Source organism: Entelurus aequoreus, linkage group LG26 (genome assembly GCF_033978785.1).
Source record: "Entelurus aequoreus isolate RoL-2023_Sb linkage group LG26, RoL_Eaeq_v1.1, whole genome shotgun sequence".
NCBI lineage: Eukaryota > Metazoa > Chordata > Actinopteri > Syngnathiformes > Syngnathidae > Entelurus > Entelurus aequoreus.
Window position 1 is genome coordinate 5,921,016 of NC_084756.1, and position 24,188 is coordinate 5,945,203.

A 24,188-nucleotide genomic window follows, 5' to 3' on the forward strand; every position below is an offset into this window, starting at 1 on the left:
CTCACACTATTGTTAGATCCACTATGGACTGGACTCTCACACTATTATGTTAGATCCACTATGGACTGGACTCTCACTATTATGTTAGATCCACTATGGACTGGACTCTCACACTATTGTTAGATCCACTATGGACTGGACTCTCACACTATTATGTTAGATCAACTATGGACTGGACTCTCATTCTATTATGTTAGATCCACTATGGACTGGACTCTCACACTATTATGTTAGATCCATTATAGACTAGACTCTTACACTATTATGTTAGATCCACTATGGACTGGACTCTCACACTATTGTTAGATCCACTATGGACTGGACTCTCACACTATTATGTTAGATCCACTATGGACTGGACTTGCACACTATTATGTTAGAACCACTATGGACTGGACTCTCACACTATTGTTAGATCCACTATGGACTGGACTCTCACTATTATGTTAGATCCACTATGGGCTGGACTCTCACTATTATGTTAGATCCACTATGGACTGGACTCTCACTATTATGTTAGATCCACTATGGACTGGACTCTCACTATTATGTTAGATCCACTATGGACTGGACGGACTCTCACACTATTATGTTAGATCCACTATGGACTAGACTCTCACACTATTATGTTATATCCACTATGGACTGGACTCTCACACTATTATGTTAGATCCACTATGGACTGGACTCTCACTATTATGTTAGATCCACTATGGACTGGACTCTCACACTATTGTTAGATCCACTATGGACTGGACTCTCACACTATTATGTTAGATCAACTATGGACTGGACTCTCATTCTATTATGTTAGATCCACTATGGACTGGACTCTCACACTATTATGTTAGATCCATTATAGACTAGACTCTTACACTATTATGTTAGATCCACTATGGACTGGACTCTCACACTATTGTTAGATCCACTATGGACTGGACTCTCACACTATTATGTTAGATCCACTATGGACTGGACTCTCACACTATTGTTAGATCCACTATGGACTGGACTCTCACACTATTATGTTAGATCCACTATGGACTGGACTCTCACTATTATGTTAGATCCACTATGGACTGGACTCTCACACTATTGTTAGATCCACTATGGCCTGGACTCTCACACTATTATGTTAGATCAACTATGGACTGGACACTCATTCTATTATGTTAGATCCACTATGGACTGGACTCTCACACTATTATGTTAGATCCATTATAGACTAGACTCTTACACTATTATGTTAGATCCACTATGGACTGGACTCTCACACTATTGTTAGATCCACTATGGACTGGACTCTCACACTATTATGTTAGATCCACTATGGACTGGACTTGCACACTATTATGTTAGAACCACTATGGACTGGACTCTCACACTATTGTTAGATCCACTATGGACTGGACTCTCACTATTATGTTAGATCCACTATGGACTGGACTCTCACTATTATGTTAGATCCACTATGGACTGGACTCTCACTATTATGTTAGATCCACTATGGACTGGACTCTCACTATTATGTTAGATCCACTATGGACTGGACGGACTCTCACACTCTTATGTTAGATCCACTATGGACTAGACTCTCACACTATTATGTTATATCCACTATGGACTGGACTCTCACACTATTATGTTAGATCCACTATGGACGGGACTCTCACTATTATGTTAGATCCACTATGGACTGAACTCTCACTATTATGTTAGATCCACTATGAACTGGACTCTCACACTATTATGTTAGATCCACTATGGACTGGACTCTCACACTATTATGCTAGATCCACTATGGACTGGACTCTCACACTATTATGTTCGATCCACTATGGACTGGACTCTCACTATTATGTTCGATCCACTATGGACTGCACTCTCACACTATTATGTTAGATCCACTATGGACTGGACTCTTACTATTATGTTAGATCCACTATGGACTGGACTCTCACACATTTATGTTAGATCCACTATGGACTGGACTTTCACACTATTATGTTAGATCCACTATGGACTGGACTCTCACACTATTGTTAGATCCACTATGGACTGGACTCTCACACTATTATGTTAGATCCACTATGGACTGGACTCTCACACTATTGTTAGATCCACTATGGACTGGACTTTCACACTATTATGTTAGATCCACTATGGACCCTTACTTGCACACTATTATGTTCGATCCACTATGGACTGGACTCTCACTATTATGTTCGATCCACTATGGACTGGACTCTCACACTATTATGTTAGATCCACTATGGACTGGACTCTCACTATTATGTTAGATCCACTAGATTCAGTTCTTATGTGTCTTGTACATGTTAAGAATGGACAAATAAAGCGCTCTATGGACTGGACTCCCACTATTATGTTAGATCCACTATTGACTGGACTCTCACACTATTATGTTAGATCCACTATGGACTGGACTCCCACACTATTATGCTAGATCCACTGGACATCCATTGCACCAGTCCATGATCATCTGACCAGAGGTCCTACCTGCTACTCTCAGCACGCTCTGAGATGTGTGCGTGATGGGCGAGGTCACTCCCACCGGAGGGTTCCGGCTCTTCTTGAAGCTCCCCGGTGCGCCCAAACTCTGGGGCTTCCTCGGGTCCCCTCTGGCCCCCAGGTCCTCACTCAGGCTAGGAGGCTTCTTCCTCCACTTGCTGGCCGCTTCCATCTTGAGACCGCCCGCGTCCGAGGGCCCGCAGGCGTCCGGCTTGTGGCCCGTTTTGCCGTCCTCGCTGTACCAGGAGAGTCCGCTCTCCACCAGGGAGCGCTTCTCGGCGTCGGTGCGGAGCTGCAAGGAGGGGAAGAACCAGGACAAGGTTCTGTCATCTCAGCTGCATTCCGGAACCGTGAAGATAAGACTGTAAGATCCCAACAAAACTGGCTAGCATTAGCTCACAGCTAGAGATAGACAGAACTAACCCTAACCCTAACCCTAACCCTAACCCTAAACCTAACTCTGACCCTAAAAAATGATTTTCAAGGTAAAATAAATATTTTCAAGGTGAAAAATTATTTTCAAGGTAAATGTTGACTTACAAGGCAAAAACAGATTTTCAAGGTAAAAACTAAATTTCAAGGTAAAAACTAAATTTCAAGGTAAAAACTGATTTTCAAGGTTAAAGATAATTTTCAAGGCAAAAAATTATTTTCAAGGTAAAAAATTATTTTCAAGGTTAAAGTTGATTTTCAAGGTAAAAAATGATTTTCAAGGTAAAAGTTGATTTTCAAGGCAAAAACCGATTTTCAAGGTAAAAAATGATTTTCAAGGTAAAAAATGATTTTCAAGGTAAAAAATGATTTTCAAGGTAAAAGTTGATTTTCAAGGCAAAAACCGATTTTCAAGGTAAAAACTAAATTTCAAGGCAAAAAATGATTTTCAAGGTAAAAAAAATGATTTTCAAGGTAAAAAATGATTTTCAAGGTAATAACTACATTTCAAGGCAAAAAATGATTTTCAAGGTAAAAAGTGATTTTCAAGGTAACAACTGATTTTCAAGGTTAAAGTTGATTTTCAAGGCAAAAACCGACTTTCAAGTAAAAAATGATTTTCAAGGCAAAAACCGATTTTCAAGGTAAAAAATGATTTTCAAGGTAATAAATGATTTTCAAGGTAAAAAATGATTTTCAAGGTAAAAAATGATTTTCAAGGTAAAAACTAAATTTCAAGGTAAAAAGTGATTTTCAAGGTAACAACTGATTTTCAAGGTTAAAGTTGATTTTCAAGGCAAAAAACTGACTTTCAAGTAAAAAATGATTTTCAAGGTAAAAACTGATTTTCAAGGTAAAAACTGATTTTCAAGGTAAAAGTTGATTTTCAAGGTAAAAGTTGATTTAGGGTTAGGGTTAAGGTTAACCCTAACCCTAAAAAATTATTTTCAAGGTAAAAAAAATATATTTACAAGGTAAAAAATGATTTTCAAGGTAAAAGTTGACTTTCAAGGCAAAAACAGATTTTCAAGGTAAAAAATGATTTTCAAGGTAAAAGTTGATTTTGAAAGCAAAAACCGATTTTCAAGGTAAAAGTTGACTTTCAAGGCACAAACAGATTTTCAAGGTAAAAGTTGACTTTCAAGGCACAAACAGATTGTCCAATACAGAGGGGCCCGGGACCCGCTCACATATTAACACTAAATTAGAATTTGTATTTTTAATCATTTTGAATCATAATCAATAATTATATCCAACCTATTCACAGTTCGTCAAAGATTATTACCAAGGCTTAGGTCAGGCTGATTACAAAAATAATACTCATCAATTACACTGCAAAAGAAGGACTCATAAAAACTTATGCAGTGCTAAAATAAATTAAATGTTTCCTAAATGAACTCAATGCAATTAAAACTTTAGTCATAATTTTTGCACTTAAGAAAATTCTCTACGACTTTAGGTCCGGACTTCTTCTGATTGTTAGATGTTGTCATTACTGCCACAAGTGGCGGAAAAGTGTATTACAGCTGAGTAACATCCGGACTAAGAAACACATATCTTTAGACGGCCCTCTAGGGGGCGCTTGGGGCCCCGACAATGGGCCCTATGGTTAAGGAAAACTGGTGTAGTGGACTTAACGAGCCAATCACTGCTGAAGCAGGACGAGTCGAACGCCAGCCAAGAATGTTCGAATAGGATCTAATTGGTGTACATTTATCCATGAAAATATTGAGAAACTGCTGATGGAGATACCGTAAAAGTCCACTTTCTAAAGGGAATGCTGTATATTATAATAAACACTACTTCATAGTACTAATGTAGTTGTTTGTATTACATCTTATTGGATTGTTTATGTGCAATATTTATTCTCTAAAAGTTTGTTTTTCTTTCTTTTTCTGATGTTTTAGGCGGCCAATCACTGATTAAATTGATTTTAATTCATTTCAAGGGCAGACGTTGACGTAAAAGCTCCGCCACAGAACCAATTAAGTTCGTAAGACGAGGTACAACTGTGTGGCAGAGATGGGACTTTTGAGAACGAGTTGAGCCTTTTTGAATGGCTCTTTGAATTGAACGATGAGATTTGATTCGCAGCAGTAATTTATTCGTTTGAGAGTCGTTTTTTATGCATAATTTGAATCAAAAGCCGCTTGATTGGTTTTATTTGTTGAAGCAGTAATGACATCACCGTAAAGAGTTAACTCAGGGCAGGAGTTAAAGACCCGAATATACTGAAGATGAAGAACGGGGCCATGGCGCCATCTTGTGGAATGTTCATGAAAACAAACTCCAAATGTGATGAGCAATATTTCAGAATAATTCTCACCAATGTTGTAATTTATATATTTACATTTTTGGACCAGACTTTTAGCTCGTTAGTGCCACCAGTGATTGTTCCATCCATGAACATAGTAATAATAAATGCCTGCCCCCTCCTGTTGCAAGTCTTGTGGGTTCTTTGGCAAAAAGACAACACAAGTGAAGAAATCGTGAGGCCGGATAGAGACCAGACTGAAAAGAGGACTTTGTGGACTCACCATCACTGAGGAGTTGCGTCTGGACCCTAGGGGCGTGTTGGGGAGGGAGCCCAGGGACGAGCTGGCGTTGAACTCCTCCGAGCTGAGGTTGTCTGAACCGTCACTGAGACCACTGCTGATGGAGCTGCTTTCATCCCAGCTGGAGGACACATACCAAGTCATCGGATTAATTAGGTTGATTAGTTAATGTCAGTAGTTAACGACCAATGTGGTGATCAAACATCAAGAGTTAACGACCAATGTGGGGATCAAACATCACTAGTTAATGACCAATGTGGTGATCAAACATCATTAGTTAATGACCAATGTGGTGATCAAACATCAGTAGTTACCAACCAATGTGGTGATCAAACATCATTAGTTAATGACCAATGTGGTGATCAAACATCATTAGTTAACGACCAATGTGGTGATCAAACATCATTAGTTACCGACCAATGTGGTGATCAAAAATCATTAGTTACCGACCAATGTGATGATCAAACATCATTAGTTAACGAACAATGTGGTGATCAAACTTCATTAGTTAGCGACCAATGTGGTGATCAAACATCATTAGTTAACAACCAATGTGGTGATCAAACATTGTTAGTTAACGACCAATGTGGTGATCAAACATCACTAGTTAATGACCAATGTGGTGATCAAACATCATTAGTTAACGACCAATGTGGTGATCAAACATCACTAGTTAATGACCAATGTGGTGATCAAACATCATTAGTTAACGACCAATGTGGTGATCAAACATCACTAGTTAAGGACCAATTTGGTGATCAAACATCATTAGTTAATGACCAAGGTGGTGATCAAACATCATTTGTTAATGACCAATGTGGTGATCAAACATCATTAGTTACCGACCAATGTGGTGATCAAACATCATTAGTAAATGACCAATGTGGTGATCAAACATCATTAGTTAATGACCAATGTGGTAATTAAACATCATTAGTTAATGACCAATGTGGTAATCAAACATCATTAGTTACAGACCATTGTGGTGATCAAAAATAATTAGTTACCGACCAATGTGATGATAAAACATCATTAGTTAACAACCAATGTGGTGATCAAACAACATTAGTTACCGACCAATGTGGTGATCAAACATCACTAGTTAACAACCAATGTGGTGATCAAACATTGTTAGTTAACGACCAATGTGGTGATCAAACATCACTAGTTAATGACCAATGTGGTGATCAAACATCATTAGTTAATGACCAATGTGGCAATCAAAGATCACTAGTTAACGACCAATGCGGTGATCAATATCACTTGTTAATTAACAATGTGGTGAGCAAACATCACTAGTTAACGACCAATGTGGCGATCAAACATCACTAGTTAATGACCAATGTGGTGATCAAACATCATTAGTTAACGACCAATGTGGTGATCAAACATCACTGGTTAATGACCAATGTGGCGATCAAACATCACTATTTAACGACCAATGTGGTGATCAAACATCACTAGTTAATGACCAATGTGGTGATCAAACATCACTAGTTAATGACCAATGTGGTGATCAAACATCATTAGTTAACGACCAATGTGGTGATCAAACATCACTGGTTAATGACCAATGTGGCGATCAAACATCACTATTTAACGACCAATGTGGTGATCAAACATCACTAGTTAATGACCAATGTGGTGATCAAACATCACTAGTTAATGACCAATGTGGTGATCAAACATAATTAGTTAATGACCAATGTGGTGATCAAACATCATTAGTTAACGAACGACCAATGTGGTGATCAATATAACTAGTTAATGACCAATGTGGTGATCAAACATAATTAGTTAATGACCAATGTGGCGATCAAACATCACTAGTTAATGACCAATGTGGTGATCAATATAACTAGTTAATGAACAATGTGGTGATCAAACATCACTAGTTAAGGACCAATGTGGCGATCAAACATCACTAGTTATTGACCAATGTGGTGATCAAACATCACTAGTTAAGGACCAATGTTGTGATCAAACATCATTAGTTAATGACCAATGTGATGATCAAACATCATTAGTTAATGACCAATGTGGTGATCAAACATCACTAGTTAATGACCAATGTGGTGATCAAACATCACTAGTTAATGACCAATGTGGTGATCAAACATCATTAGTTAATGACCAATGTGGTGATCAAACATCATTAGTTACCGACCAATGTGGTGATCAAACATCATTAGTTAATGACCAATGTGGTGATCAAACATCATTAGTTAATGACCAATGTGGTAATCAAACATCATTAGTTAATGACCAATGTGGTAATCAAACATCATTAGTTACCGACCAATGTGGTGATCAAAAATCATTAGTTACCGACCAATGTGATGATAAAACATCATTAGTTAACGACCCATGTGGTGATCAAACATCATTAGTTACAGACCAATGTGGTGATCAAACATCGTTAGTTAACAACCAATGTGGTGATCAAAAATCATTAGTTAACGACCATTGTGGTGATCAAACATAATTAGTTACCGAACAAAGTGGTGATCAAACATCGTTAGTTAACAACCAATGTGGTGATCAAACATTGTTAGTTAACGACCAATGTGGTGATCAAACATTACTAGTTAATGACCAATGTGGTGATCAAACATCACTAGTTAATGACCAATGTGGTGATCGACCATCATTAGTTAACGACCAATGTGGTGATGAAACATCATTAGTTAATGACCAATGTGGCGATCAAACTTCATTAGTTAACAACCATTGTGGTGATCAAACATCATTAGTTAACGACCAATGTGGTGATGAAACATCACTAGTTGATGACCAATGTGGCGATCAAACATCATTAGTTAACAACCAATGTGGTGATCAAATATCGTTAGTTAACGACCAATGTGGTGATCAAACATCACTAGTTAATGACCAATGTGGTGATCAAACATAATTAGTTAACGACCAATGTGGTGATCAAACATCACTAGTTAATGACCAATGTGGCGATCAAACATCACTAGTTAACGACCAATGTGGTGATCAAACATCACTAGTTAATGACCAATGTGGTGATCAAACATCATTAGTTAATGACCAATGTGGTGATCAAACATCATTAGTTAATGACCAATGTGGTGATCAAACATCACTAGTTAATGACCAATGTGGTGATCGAACATCATTAGTTAACGACCAATGTGGTGATGAAACATCACTAGTAAAGGACCAATGTGGTGATCGAACATCATTAGTTAATGACCAATGTGGTGATCAAACATCACTAGTTAATGACCAATGTGGTGATCAAACTTTATTAATTAACGACCAATGTGGTGATCAAACATCACTAGTTAATGACCAATGTGGTGATCAAACATCATTAGTTAACGACCAATGTGGTGATCAAACATCATTAGTTAATGACCAATGTGGTGATCAATCATCACTATTTAATGACCAATGTTGTGATCAAACATCATTAGTTAATGACCAATGTGGTGATCAAACATCACTTGTTAATGACCAATGTGGTGATCAAACATCATTAGTTAACCACCAATGTGGTGATCAAACATCATTAGTTAACGACCAATGTGGTGATCAAACATCATTAGTTAATGACCAATGTGGTGATCAAGCATCACTAGTTAATGACAAAAGTTGTGATCAAACATCATTAGTTAATGACCAATGTGGTGATCAAACATATTTAGTTAATGACCAATGTGGTGATCAAACATCACTAGTTAATGACCAATGTGGTGTTCAAACATCATTAGTTAACGACCAATGTGGTGATCAAACATCACTAGTTAATGACCAATGTGGTGATCAAACATCATTAGTTAATGACCAATGTGGTGATCAAACATCATTAGTTAACGACCAATGTGGTGATCAAACATCACTAGTTAATGACCAATGTGGTGATCAAACATCATTAGTTAATGACCAATGTGGTGATCAAACATCATTAGTTAACGACCAATGTGGTGATCAATATAACTAGTTAATGACCAATGTGGTGATCAAACATAATTAGTTAATGACCAATGTGGCGATCAAACATCACTAGTTAATGACCAATGTGGTGATCAATATAACTAGTTAATGAACAATGTGGTGATCAAACATCACTAGTTAACGACCAATGTGGCGATCAAACATCACTAGTTAATGACCAATGTGGTGATCAAATATCACTGGTTAATGAACAATGTGGTGATCAAACATCACTAGTTAACGACCAATGTGGCGATGAAACATTACTAGTTAATGACCAATGTGGTGATCAAACATCACTAGTTAATGACTAATGTGGTGATCAAACATCATTAGTTAACGACATATGTGGTGATCAAACATCACTAGTTAAGGACCAATGTGGTGATCAAACATCACTAGTTAACGACCAATGTGGTGATCAAACATCATTAGTTAATGACCAATGTGGTGATCAAACATCACTAGTTAATGACCAATGTGGTGATCAAACATCATTAGTTAATGACCAATGTGGTGATCAAACATCATTAGTTAACGACCAATGTGGTGATCAAACATCATTAGTTAATGACCAATGTGGTGATCAAACATCATTAGTTAACGACCAATGTGGTGATCAAACATCACTAGTTTATGACGAATGTGGTGATCAAACATCATTAGTTAACGACCATTGTGGTGATCAAACATCACTAGTTAAGGACCAATGTGGTGATCAAACATCATTAGTTATTGACCAATGTGGTGATCAAACATCACTAGTTAATGACCAATGTGGTGATCAAACATCACTAGTTAATGACCAATGTGGTGATCAAACATCACTAGTTAATGAACAATGTGGTGATCAATTATCACTAGTTAATGAACAATGTGGTGATCAAAAATCACTAGTTAATGACCAATGTGGTGATCAAACATCACTAGTTAATGACCAATGTGGTGATCAAACATCATTAGTTAATGACCAATGTGGTGATCAAACATCACTAGTTAATGACCAATGTGGTGATCAAACATCACTAGTTAATGACCAATGTGGAGATCAAACATCACTAGTTAATGACCAATGTGGTGATCAAACGTCATTAATTAACGACCAATGTGGTGATCAAACATCACTAGTTAATGACCAATGTGGTGATCAAACATCACTAGTTAATGACCAATGTGGTGATCAAACATCATTTGTTAATGACCAATTTGGTGATCAAACATCACTAGTTAATGACCAATGTGGTGATCAAACATCATTAGTTAATGACCAATGTGGCGATCAAACATCACTAGTTAATGAACAATGTGGTGATCAAACATCACTAGTTAATGAACAATGTGGTGATCAATTATCACTAGTTAATGAACAATGTGGTGATCAAACATCACTAGTTAATGAACAATGTGGTGATCAATTATCACTAGTTAATGAACAATGTGGTGATCAAACATCACTAGTTAATGACCAATGTGGTGATCAAACATCACTAGTTAATGACCAATGTGGTGATCAAACATCATTAGTTAACGACCAATGTGGTGATCAAACATCACTAGATAATGACCAATGTGGTGATCAAACATCATTAGTCAATGACCAATGTGGTGATCAAACATCATTAGTTAATGACCAATGTGGTGATCAAACATCACTAGTTAATGACCAATGTGGCAATCAAACATCACTAGTTAATGACCAATGTGGTGATCAAACGTCATTAATTAACGACCATTGTGGTGATCAAACATCACTAGTTAGTGACCAATGTGGTGATCAAACGTCATTAATTAACGACCAATGTGGTGATCAAACATCATTAGTTACTTACCAATTTGGTGATCAAACATCATTATTTAATGACCAATGTGGTGATCAAACATCATTAGTTATTGACCAATGTGGTGATCAAACATCATTAGTTACCGACCAATGTGGTAAACAAACATCATTAGTTAATGACCAATGTGGTGTTTAAACATCATTAGTTAATTACCAATGTGGCGATCAAACATCATTAGTTAATGACCAATGTGGTGATCTAACGTCATTAATTAACGACCAATGTGGTGATCAAACATCATTAGTTACCGACCAATGTGGTGAGCAAACATCATTAGTTAACGACCAATTTTGTGATCAAACATCACTAATTAAAGACCAATGTGGTGATCAAACATCATTAGTTAACGACCAATGTTGTGATCAAACATCACTAGTTAATGACCAATGTGGTGATCAAACGTCATTAATTAACGACCAATGTGGTGATCAAACATCATTAGTTACCGACCAATGTGGTGATCAAACATCATTAGTTAATGACCAATGTGGTGATCAAACATCATTAGTTAATGACCAATGTGGTGATCAAAATCATTAGTTAATGACCAATGTGGTGATCAAACATCATTAGTTAATGACCAATGTGGTGATCAAACATCATTATTTAATGACCAATGTGGCGATCAAACATAATTAGTTAATGACCAATGTGGTGATCAAACATCATTAGTTAATGACCAATGTGGTGATCAAACATCATTATTTAATGACCAATGTGGCGATCAAACATAATTAGTTAATGACCAATGTGGTGATCAAACATCACTAGTTAATGACCAATGTTGCGATCAAACATCACTAGTTAATGACCAATGTTGCAATCAAACATCACTAGTTAATGACCAATGTGGTGATCAAACATCACTAGTTAATGACCAATGTGGTGATCAAACATCATTAAATAACGACCAATGTGGTGATCAAACATCATTAGTTACCGACCAATGTGGTGATCAAACATCACTAGTTAATGACCAATGTGGTGATCAAACATCACTAGTTAATGACCAATGTGTTGATCAAACATCACTAGTTAATGACCAATGTGGTGATCAAACATCATTATTTAATGACCAATGTGGCGATCAAACATAATTAGTTAATGACCAATGTGGTGATCAAACATCATTAGTTAATGACCAATGTTGCGATCAAACATCACTAGTTAATGACCAATGTTGCGATCAAACATCACTAGTTAATGACCAATGTGGTGATCAAACATCACTAGTTAATGACCAATGTGGTGATCAAACATCATTAAATAACGACCAATGTGGTGATCAAACATCATTAGTTACCGACCAATGTGTTGATCAAACATCACTAGTTAATGACCAATGTGGTGATCAAACATCACTAGTTAGTGACCAATGTGGTGATCAAACATCATTAGTTACTTACCAATTTGGTGATCAAACATCTTTAGTTAATGACCAATGTGGTGATCAAACATCATTAGTTATTGACCAATGTGGTGATCAAACATCATTAGTTACCGACCAATGTGGTAAACAAACATCATTAGTTAATGACCAATGTGGTGTTTAAACATCATTAGTTAATTACCAATGTGGCGATCAAACATCATTAGTTAATGACCAATGTGGTGATCTAACGTCATTAATTAACGACCAATGTGGTGATCAAACATCATTAGTTACCGACCAATGTGGTGAGCAAACATCATTAGTTAACGACCAATTTTGTGATCAAACATCACTAATTAAAGACCAATGTGGTGATCAAACATCATTAGTTAACGACCAATGTTGTGATCAAACATCACTAGTTAATGACCAATGTGGTGATCAAACGTCATTAATTAACGACCAATGTGGTGATCAAACATCATTAGTTACCGACCAATGTGGTGATCAAACATCATTAGTTAATGACCAATGTGGTGATCAAACATCATTAGTTAATGACCAATGTGGTGATCAAACATCATTAGTTAATGACCAATGTGGTGATCAAACATCATTAGTTACCGACCAATGTGGTGATCAAACATCATTAGTTAATGACCAATGTGGTGATCAAACATCATTAGTTACCGACCAATGTGGTGATCAAACATCACTAGTTAATGACCAATGTGGTGATCAAACATCATTAGTTACCGACCAATGTGGTGATCAAACATCACTAGTTAATGACCAATGTGGTGATCGAACATCATTAGTTACCGACCAATGTTGTGATCAAACATCATTAGTTAATGACCAATGTGGTGATCAAACATCATTAGTTAATGACCAATGTGGTAATCAAACATCATTATTTAATGACCAATGTGGCGATCAAACATCATTAATTAATGACCAATGTGGTGATCAAACATCATTAGTTAATGACCAATGTTGCGATCAAACATCACTAGTTAATGACCTATGTGGTGATCAAACATCACTAGTTAATGACCAATGTGGTGATCAAACATCATTAAATAACGACCAATGTGGTGATCAAACATCATTAGTTACCGACCAATGTGGTGATCAAACATCACTAGTTAATGACCAATGTGGTGATCAAACATCACTAGTTAATGACCAATGTGGTCATTGGTCCCACGCACTATTCCACGCCTGCCATGACGGAAAAAAAAGCAGCGCCCCTAATGGCTGGCAGTTTCATGCCTGTCCTTCCTGTTGCAAGTCTTGTGGGTTCTTTGTCAGTATGTGTATATGTGCTTATAAGCTATCAAGTTTTTTTCTCGGCCTCGGTCTGAGTGCGCCCTGCTTGGTCTGAGATTGACTTTTTTTTTCACTCATCCCCCCGTCCACCGTTCTATGGGCCGCCGTAAGTGGAGACCCGTCAGTGTTCCTGTTATTTCTCCCTGTTCAACGTTCGGCTAATCTTGAACGGGTTTGTGCTAGAAATGACATTTTATGACAATAAGGAGCTTCTTCTTCTTCAAGTTGTGGGGTCGCAGTCAGGTGTTGCCGGCCTTAGCATCTTCATTCATGCTTGAACGATACACACGCCTGCTAGGTGGCAGGTACAGTTCTGTAATTGGTGAACAGGCTGACCAGGTTTTATGACACCTTCAGTCGCCCTTGGGTTGACTGGAGGCAACATAAAATTCTGAAGTAAAACTTGCTTGTCAACAACTAGGTTCAGATGAATAGGTAAACATGTCGGATTCAACCTAAATGCTGGTTTTTAGAATCCGGAGAAAATGCAGGCATAGATTCCACCCCGCTAACCACGGTACCGACCCAGTTTCTGTTACTTCCAAAGGACAACACATGTTCACGTCTTGAACTTTATATCTGTCTTTTTCTGTTTGTTTTCATGGCCAAACATCAAACTTGGAGGACTGAATGAGCAGTTAGAGAATCTTGGCCTAGGATGAGACCGGTCTAGTAGAAGGCTGGATGAGTTACAGAGCTGGCCGCACTTCACAGTGAAAGAATAGAAACAGAATTGGTACTCTCTGGATTGAACAAGCAGGGACTTGGTGGGAACAAATATGGTTTTCATTGATGTTAAAACCTGGGACTGACCTTAGTCCAAACATGTGTACCCTGCTCTTATCAGCATGCAGATCCAGTCCATCATGACCACGGTCTGCAGAGCTCCTTAGACGCTTCAGTGACGGTGAACATCTCGTCTCCCCAGTAAGTCAACGTCTAACCGGACTACTAGAACTCCAAGAAGGCGACACACTGACCTCGCCAGACTTCTCTGGTTACTGGACTGGAAAAATAAATGGAGCTTCCCTCGCAGCTTCAGACGGAGAAGTCCAACCCCCTGACACTTTTTTACCCGCAAGACGGCTAATGAGTTACGATGCTGGATTGTTTATACAGTTTTTATGCTGGCTCTAGGAAGACGAGTCATGCTGATGGATGTGAAGTTTGGGTACATTTGAAACCTGTCGCTGGAACTCGTGCCTAGTCAGCATTAAGGAAACTTACGACATCACATATTACAGAAGTGAACCAGTAATAATATTTATGTGTTCTCCACGGGCGCTGCTGTGTTGCTTCATTATTCTAATGTCAGAAATGTGAGGCACCAGATGTATTGGACTCACACTTTGTGGGGTTCAACATGTAACAGAAGGTAACAGACAACTAAGAAGAAAGTAAACAGGCAGAGTTCTTCTTGCTGACCTATCATTTGGTCTGCTTTCACGGGACAGCTGGCTCTGGAATAGTTTGAATGTTGGAATAGTTTGAATGTTGGAATTATTTGAATGTTGGAATAGTTTCAATGTTGGAATAGTTTGAATGTAAGAATAGTTTGAATGTTGGAATAGTTTGAATGTTGGAATAGTTTGAATGTTGGAATAGTTTGAATGTCGGAATAGTTTTAATATAAGAATAGTTTGAATGTTGTAATAGTTTGAATGTTGGCATAGTTTGAATGTAAGAATAGTTTAAATGTTGGCATAGTTTGAATGTAAGAATAGTTTAAATGTTGGAATAGTTTGAATGTTGGAATAGTTTGAATGTTGGAATAGTTTGAATGTCGGAATAGTTTTAATATAAGAATAGTTTGAATGTTGGAATAGTTTGAATGTAAGAATAGTTTGAATGTTGGAATAGTTTGAATGTTGGAATATTTTGAATGTTGGAATAGTTTGAATGTAAGAATAGTTTGAATGTTGGAATATTTTGAATGTTGGAATAGTTTGAATGTAAGAATAGTTTGAATGTTGGAATAGTTTGAATGTTGGAATAGTTTGAATATAAGAATAGTTTGAATGTTGGAATAGTTTGAATGTTGGAATAGTTTGAATGTTGGAATAGTTTGAATGTTGGAATAGTTTGAATGTAAGAATAGTTTGAATGTTGGAATAGTTTGAATGTTGGATTAGTTTGAATGTAAGAATAGTTTGAATGTTGGAATAGTTTGAATGTTGGAATAGTTTGAATGTAAGAATAGTTTGAATGTTGGAATAATTTGAATGTAAGAATTGTTTGAATGTTGGAATAGTTTGGATGTTGGAATAGTTTGAATGTAAGAATAGTTTGAATGTTGGAATAGTTTAAGTGTAAGAATAGTTTGAATGTTGGAATAGTTGGAATGTTGGAATAGTTTAAATGTTGGAATAGTTTGAATGTAAGAATAGTTTGAATGTTGGAATAGTTTGAATGTTGGAATAGTTCGAATGTTGGAATAGTTGGAATGTTGGAATAGTTCGAATGTAAAAATAGTTTGAATGTTGGAATAGTTTGAATGTTGGAATAGTTTGAATGTACGAATAGTTTGAAAGTTGGAATAGTTTGAATGTTGAATAGTTTGAATGTTGGAATAGTTTGAATGTTGGAATAGTTTGAATGTAAAAATAGTTTGAATTTTGGAATAGTTTGAATGTTGGAATAGTTTAAATGTTGGAATAGTTTGAATGTAAGAATAGTTTGAATGTTGGAAGAGTTTGAATGTTGGAATAGTTTGAATGTTGGAATAATTTGAATGTTGGAATAGTTTGAATGTTGGAATAGTTTGAATGTTGAAATAGTTTGAATGTTGGAATAGTTTGAATGTAAGAATAGTTTGAATTTTGGAATAGTTTGAATGTTGGAATAGTTTGAATGTTGAAATAGTTTGAATGTTGGAATAGTTTGAATGTAAGAATAGTTTGAATGTTTGAATAGTTTGAATGTTGGAATAGTTTGAATGTTAGAATAGTTTGAATGTAAGAATAGTTTGAATGTTGGAATAGTTTGAATGTTGGAATAGTTTGAATGTTGGAATAATTTTAATGTTGGAATAGTTTGAATGTTGGAATAGTTTGAATGTTGGAATAGTTTGAATGTTGAAAAAGTTTGAATGTTGGAATAGTTTGAATGTAATAATAGTTTGAATGTTGGAATAGTTTGAATTTTGGAATAGTTTGAATGTTGAAATAGTTTGAATGTTGGAATAGTTTGAATGTAAGAATAGTTTGAATGTTGGAATAGTTTGAATGTTGGAATAGTTTGAATGTAAGAATAGTTTGAATGTTGGAATAGTTTGAATGTTGGAATAGTTTGAATGTTGAAATAGTTTGAATGTTGGAATAGTTTGAATGTTTGAATGGTTTGAATGTTGGAATAGTTTGAATGTTGGAATAGTTTGAATGTAAGAATAGTTTGAATGTTGGAATAGTTTGAATGTTGGAATAGTTTGAATGTAAGAATAGTTTGAATGTTGGAATAGTTTGAATGTTGGAATAGTTTGAATGTAAGAACAGTTTGAATGATGGAATAGTTTGAATGTTGGAATAGTTTAAATGTAAGAATAGTTTGAATGTTGGAATAGTTTAAGTGTAAGAATAGTTTGAATGTTGGAATAGTTGGAATGTTGGAATAGTTTGAATGTTGGAATCGTTTGAATGTAAGAATAGTTTGAATGTTGGAATAGTTTGAATGTTGGAATAGTTTGAATGTTGGAATAGTTTGAATGTACGAATAGTTTGAAAGTTGGAATAGTTTGAATGTTGGAATAGTTTGAATGTTGGAATAGTTTGAATGTTGGAATAGTTTGAATGTAAGAATAGTTTGAATTTTGGAATAGTTTGAATGTTGGAATAGTTTAAATGTTGGAATAGTTTGAATGTAAGAATAGTTTGAATGTTGGAATAGTTTGAATGTTGGAATAGTTTGAATGTTGGAATAATTTGAATGTTGGAATAGTTTGAATGTTGGAATAGTTTGAATGTTGAAATAGTTTGAATGTTGGAATAGTTTGAATGTTGGAATAGTTTGAATGTTGGAATAGTTTGAATGTTGAAATAGTTTGAATGTTGGAATAGTTTGAATGTAAGAATAGTTTGAATGTTTGAATAGTTTGAATGTTGGAATAGTTTGAATGTTGGAATAGTTTGAATGTAAGACTAGTTTGAATGTTGGAATAGTTTGAATGTTGGAATAGTTTGAATGTTGGAATAATTTGAATGTTGGAATAGTTTGAATGTTGGAATAGTTTGAATGTTGGAATAGTTTGAATGTTGAAATAGTTTGAATGTTGGAATAGTTTGAATGTAATAATAGTTTGAATGTTGGAATAGTTTGAATGTTGAAATAGTTTGAATGTTGGAATAGTTTGAATGTAAGAATAGTTTGGATGTTGGAATAGTTTGAATGTTGGAATAATTTGAATGATGAAATAGTTTGAATGTTGGAATAGTTTGAATGTAAGAATAATTTCAATGTTGGAATAGTTTGAATGTAAGAATAATTTCAATGTTTGAATAGTTTGAATGTTGAATTAGTTTGAATGTTGGAATACTTTGAATGTAAGAATAGTTTGAATGTTTGAATAGTTTGAATGTTGGAATACTTTGAATGTTGGAATAGTTTGAATGTTGGAATAGTTTGAATGTTTGAATAGTTTGAATGTTGGAATACTTTGAATGTTGGAATACTTTGAATGTTGGAATAGTTTGAATGTTGGAATAGTTTGAATAGGTTGAAAAATGAAATCCGGGAATGTTTCTATAATTGTTGAAGTAGAACACACAATTACTGAACAGGATCATTTACCGGATTTTTACTGTAAGAAAGTTCAAGTTAAAGTTAAAGTACCAATGATTGTCACACACACACTAGGTGTGGTAAAATTTGTCCTCTTTATTTGACCCATCCCCTTGTTCACCCCCTGGGAGGTGAGGAGAGCAGTGAGCAGCAGCGGTGGCTGCGCCCGGGAATCATTTTTGGTGATTTAACCCCCAATTCCAAGCCTTGATGCTGAGTGCCAAGCAGGGAGGTAATGGCTCCCATTTTTTATAGTCTTTGGTATGACTTTTGCCACTAACATCTACAGTTTTTACAGCAAAAATCTGGAAAATGAGCTGATTTTTTTTTTACTGTAAAAAAACAAACAAAAAACAGTAAAATCCACAGTGGGTTTTATGGTAAAATTCCCTCGACTGAGCTGCCAACATGGCTCTGAGACGTCATTTACAGTAATGAACTGTAAAATGTACAGTTGTTGCTTTTACTGTCAAAAGCTGTGGATCTCAGCTCAAAGAATGTTACTGTAAAAAAGTTACTGTAAAAATGTTACTGTAAAAAAAAAGCAGTTTTCTGATACCAATAAGAAAGTAAAACATGTAAACTTGACAGTCACATTTTTTACAGTAATATGCTGTAAAAACCACCCAAAATTTTACGGTAAAATTATGATTTTTTAAAAAGTTGTTCTTACATTGTAAGTAAAACCATCTATGAATCACATGCACAAGTAATGACATCGTTCATGTGCCCCCCATGCTGCTCTGTGATTGGCTGCTGAGTGATGATGTCAGAAAAGTCACATGACTTTGTCCCCACTCACAAAACGTTCAAATAGTTGCCGGAATATTCTTTATCTCACTCCTTTTCTCACCTTCCTTCCCTCTCCTTCTACCCTGATCCACACCCACGGTAACACACACTTGTCACAGTAACACACACTTGTCACAGTAACACACACTTGTCACAGTAACACACACTAGTCACAGTAACACACGGCAGCCCATCAGTGGGGCCGTGGTTGCCATGGCAACACACCCAGAGCCATGCTGCATGAAGAAAGAGGCTGCAGTCTGCTTGACGTGTACCTCATGCTGCCATGATGTCACTGTGTCATCACTTGTACACTAGACCAGCATGTCATGTGATGTCATGTGATGTCATGGATGTCAGTATATATGTCATGTAGTAACATTCATAATAATAATAATAATAATAATGGATTAGATGTATATAGTACGCAGATTTGAGTACAAGTACAAGCTCATCACGTAGGAACGTGTGAGAGCGCGGACTTCTGATGATTTTGTAGCTTGTTGCCATGGTTACACAGGAGGAGCCTGATCTATTTTCAAGAGCAGCTTGCTCTCAATGAGAGTGAGAGTGTGCACGTACAGTAAGTAATGAGAGTGAGAGTGTGCACGTACAGTAAGTAATGAGAGTGAGAGTGAGCACGTACAGTAAGTAATGAGAGTGAGAGAGTGCACGTACAGTAAGTAATGAGAGTGAGAGTGTGCACGTACAGTAAGTAATGAGAGTGAGAGAGTGTGCACGTACAGTAAGTAATGAGAGTGAGAGAGTGTGCACGTACAGTAAGTAATGAGAGTGAGAGTGAGCACATACAGTAAGTAATGAGAGTGAGAGAGTGCACGTACAGTAAGTAATGAGAGTAATGAGAGTGTGCACGTACAGTAAGTAATGAGAGTGAGAGAGTGTGCACGTACAGTAAGTAATGAGAGTAATGAGAGTGTGCACGTACAGTAAGTAATGAGAGTGTGCACGTACAGTAAGTAATGAGAGTGAGAGAGTGTGCACGTACAGTAAGTAATGAGAGTGAGTGTGCACGTACAGTAAGTAATGAGAGTGAGAGTGTGCACGTACAGTAAGTAATGAGAGTGAGAGAGTGTGCACGTACAGTAAGTAATGAGAGTAATGAGAGTGAGAGAGTGTGCATGTACAGTAAGTAATGAGAGTGAGAGTGAGCATGTACAGTAAGTAATGAGAGTGAGAGTGTGCACGTACAGTAAGTAATGAGAGTGAGATAGTGCACGTACAGTAAGTAATGAGAGTGAGACTGAGCACGTACAGTAAGTAATGAGAGTGAGAGTGTGCACGTACAGTAAGTAATGAGAGTGAGAGTGTGCACGTACCGTTGGTAATGAGAGTGAGAGAGTGCATGTACAGTAAGTAATGAGAGTGAGAGTGAGCACGTACAGTAAGTAATGAGAGTGAGAGTGAGCACATACAGTAAGTAATGAGAGTGAGAGAGTGCATGTACAGTAAGTAATGAGAGTGAGAGTGTGCACGTACAGTAAGTAATGAGAGGGAGAGTGAGCATGTACAGTAAGTAATGAGAGTGAGAGTGTGCATGTACAGTAAGTAATGAGAGTGAGAGTGAGCACGCACAGTAAGTAATGAGAGTGAGAGAGTGCACATACAGTAAGTAATGAGAGTGAGAGTGTGCACGCACAGTAAGTAATGAGAGTGAGAGTGTGCGAGTACAGTAAGTAATGAGAGTGAGAGAGTGCACGTACAGTAAGTAGTGAGAGTGAGCACGTACAGTAAGTAATGAGAGTGAGAGTGTGCACATACAGTAAGTAATGAGAGTGAGAGTGTGCACGTACAGTAAGTAATGAGAGTGAGAGAGTGCACGTACAGTAAGTAATGAGAGTGAGAGTGAGCACGTACAGTAAGTAATGAGAGTGAGAGAGTGCACATACAGTAAGTAATGAGAGTGAGAGAGTGCACGTACAGTAAGTAATGAGAGTGAGAGAGTGCACGTACAGTAAGTAATGAGAGTGAGAGAGTGCACGTACAGTAAGAACATCAACCTAGCCCAGTTTCCAAAAAAGCTTTCCTCCAAAGGCACAAAGCCGATTAGCTGCTTGACAAAATGTATTCACGAGGTGATATTATTAACCTTTGACATGAAAATATTTTTAAGCCTTGACATGAAAATATTTGAGTAAAGGAAGCAGCTGCAAAGTCAAGAGATGAGCAAAGTGTGTTTGCAGGCTATTCTTACCCATGTTGAGGTTGGCTGTCCTTGGCAGTTTTAGCAGCCGGGATATGTTCCCTCAGTGTGGCAAAAAGTGGTGCTTCTAGGTGAGCACCAACCTCTCAGCACTTTGCATCAGTCCATCTTAGATGAACTCGGGCCCAGTTTCTGGGTGTTGTTGATAAATGGCTTTGGCTTTGCATAGTAGAGTTTTAACTTGCACTTACAGATGTAGCGACCAACTGCAGTTACTGACAGTGGTTTTCTGAAGTGTTCCTGAGCCCATGTGGTGATATCCCTTACACACTGATGTCGCTTTTTAATGCAGTAGCACCTGAGGGATCCAAGGTGCGTAATATCATGGCTTACGTGCAGTGATTTCTCCAGATTCTCTGAACCTCTTGATGATATTACGGAGCGTAGATGGTGAAATCCTTAAACTCCTTGCAATAGCTGCTTGAGAAATGTTGTTCTTAAACAATTTGCTCAGGCATTTGTTGACAAAGTGGTAACATTCATAATAACATGTAATATATACATGATGTAAGTATATATGTCATGTAGTAACATTCATAATAACATGTAATATATACATGATGTAAGTATATATGTCATGTAGTAACATTCATAATAACATGTAATATATACATGATGTAAGTATATATGTCATGTAGTAACATTCATAATAACATGTAATATATACATGATGTAAGTATATATGTCATGTAGTAACATTCATAATAACATGTAATTGTCATTTCTGTGATTATGTTTTGTTTTAGTCATGTTCAGTTTTGGTTTTGGACTTTTTGTGCACTTTTATTTGTCACCATAGCAACCATTAGTTTCACCTGGTTCACATCGTCATGTCACGCACCTGTTCACGTTTAGAGTCACGCACCTGTTTTCACTGATCATGTCACTATATAAGTTTTTCTGTTTCTGTCCTGGCGACATCACATTCACACTCCTGCCACTCTGTTCACCCTCATGATCCATGCTGCTCTTTTGTATGCCCCTCTTCTCATGTCAAGTAAGTTTTGTTATTGTTCATAGTTTTTTGCCTTTGTGCTATAGTGTTTTATTTTCATAGCCACGTTTTGTACTTCCGCCTTTGTGCGCGCTTTTTGTTAATCCCCTTTTGAGTTAAAATATTAAACATGTCCTCACCTGCACGCCACGTATGGTCCAATTCATTTGCACCACTGGAGAACCAACCACGCCACAGACCGAGTCATGACAGTAATATATACATGATGTAAGTATATATGTCATGTAGTAACATTCATAATAACATGTAATATATACATGATGTAAGTATATATGTCATGTAGTAACATTCATAATAACATGTAATATATACATGATGTAAGTATATATGTCATGTAGTAACATTCATAATAACATGTAATATATACATGATGTAAGTATATATGTCATGTAGTAACATTCATAATAACATGTAATATATACATGATGTAAGTATATATGTCATGTAGTAACATTCATAATAACATGTAATATATACATGATGTAAGTATATATGTCATGTAGTAACATTCATAATAACATGTAATATATACATGATGTAAGTATATATGTCATGTAGTAACATTCATAATAACATGCAATATATACATGATGTAAGTATATATGTCATGTAATAACATGTATAATAACATGTAATATATACATGATGTAAGTATATATGTCATGTAGTAACATTCATAATAACATGTAATATATACATGATGTAAGTATATATGTCATGTAATAACATGTATAATAACATGTAATATATACATGATGTAAGTATATATGTCATGTAATAACATGTATAATAACATGTGATATATACATGATGTAAGTATATATGTCATGTAATAACATTCATAATAACATGTAATATATACATGATGTAAGTATATATGTCATGTAGTAACATTCATAATAACATGTAATATATACATGATGTAAGTATATATGTCATGTAGTAACATTCATAATAACATGTAATATATACATGATGTAAGTATATATGTCATGTAGTAACATTCATAATAACATGTAATTGTCATTTCTGTGATTATGTTTTGTTTTAGTCATGTTCAGTTTTGGTTTTGGACTTTTTGTGCACTTTTATTTGTCACCATAGCAACCATTAGTTTCACCTGGTTCACATCGTCATGTCACGCACCTGTTCACGTTTAGAGTCACGCACCTGTTTTCACTGATCATGTCACTATATAAGTTTTTCTGTTTCTGTCCTGGCGACATCACATTCACACTCCTGCCACTCTGTTCACCCTCATGATCCATGCTGCTCTTTTGTATGCCCCTCTTCTCATGTCAAGTAAGTTTTGTTATTGTTCATAGTTTTTTGCCTTTGTGCTATAGTGTTTTATTTTCAT

At 36.3% G+C, this 24,188-nt stretch overlaps 1 protein-coding gene across 1 annotated transcript in view; it reads right to left on the reverse strand.

Moving 5' to 3' along the window:
- The window catches only part of LOC133643111 (neuron navigator 1-like), a 67,061-nt gene that overhangs the window by 1,136 nt on the left and 41,737 nt on the right, over nt 1-24,188 (reverse strand). The window contains exons 4-5 of the mRNA XM_062037525.1: nt 5,499-5,637; nt 2,518-2,821 (exon numbers count right to left, since the gene is read on the reverse strand). Coding sequence (XP_061893509.1) covers nt 2,518-2,821; nt 5,499-5,637 — 443 coding nt within the window. The remainder of the gene's footprint in view (nt 1-2,517; nt 2,822-5,498; nt 5,638-24,188) is intronic.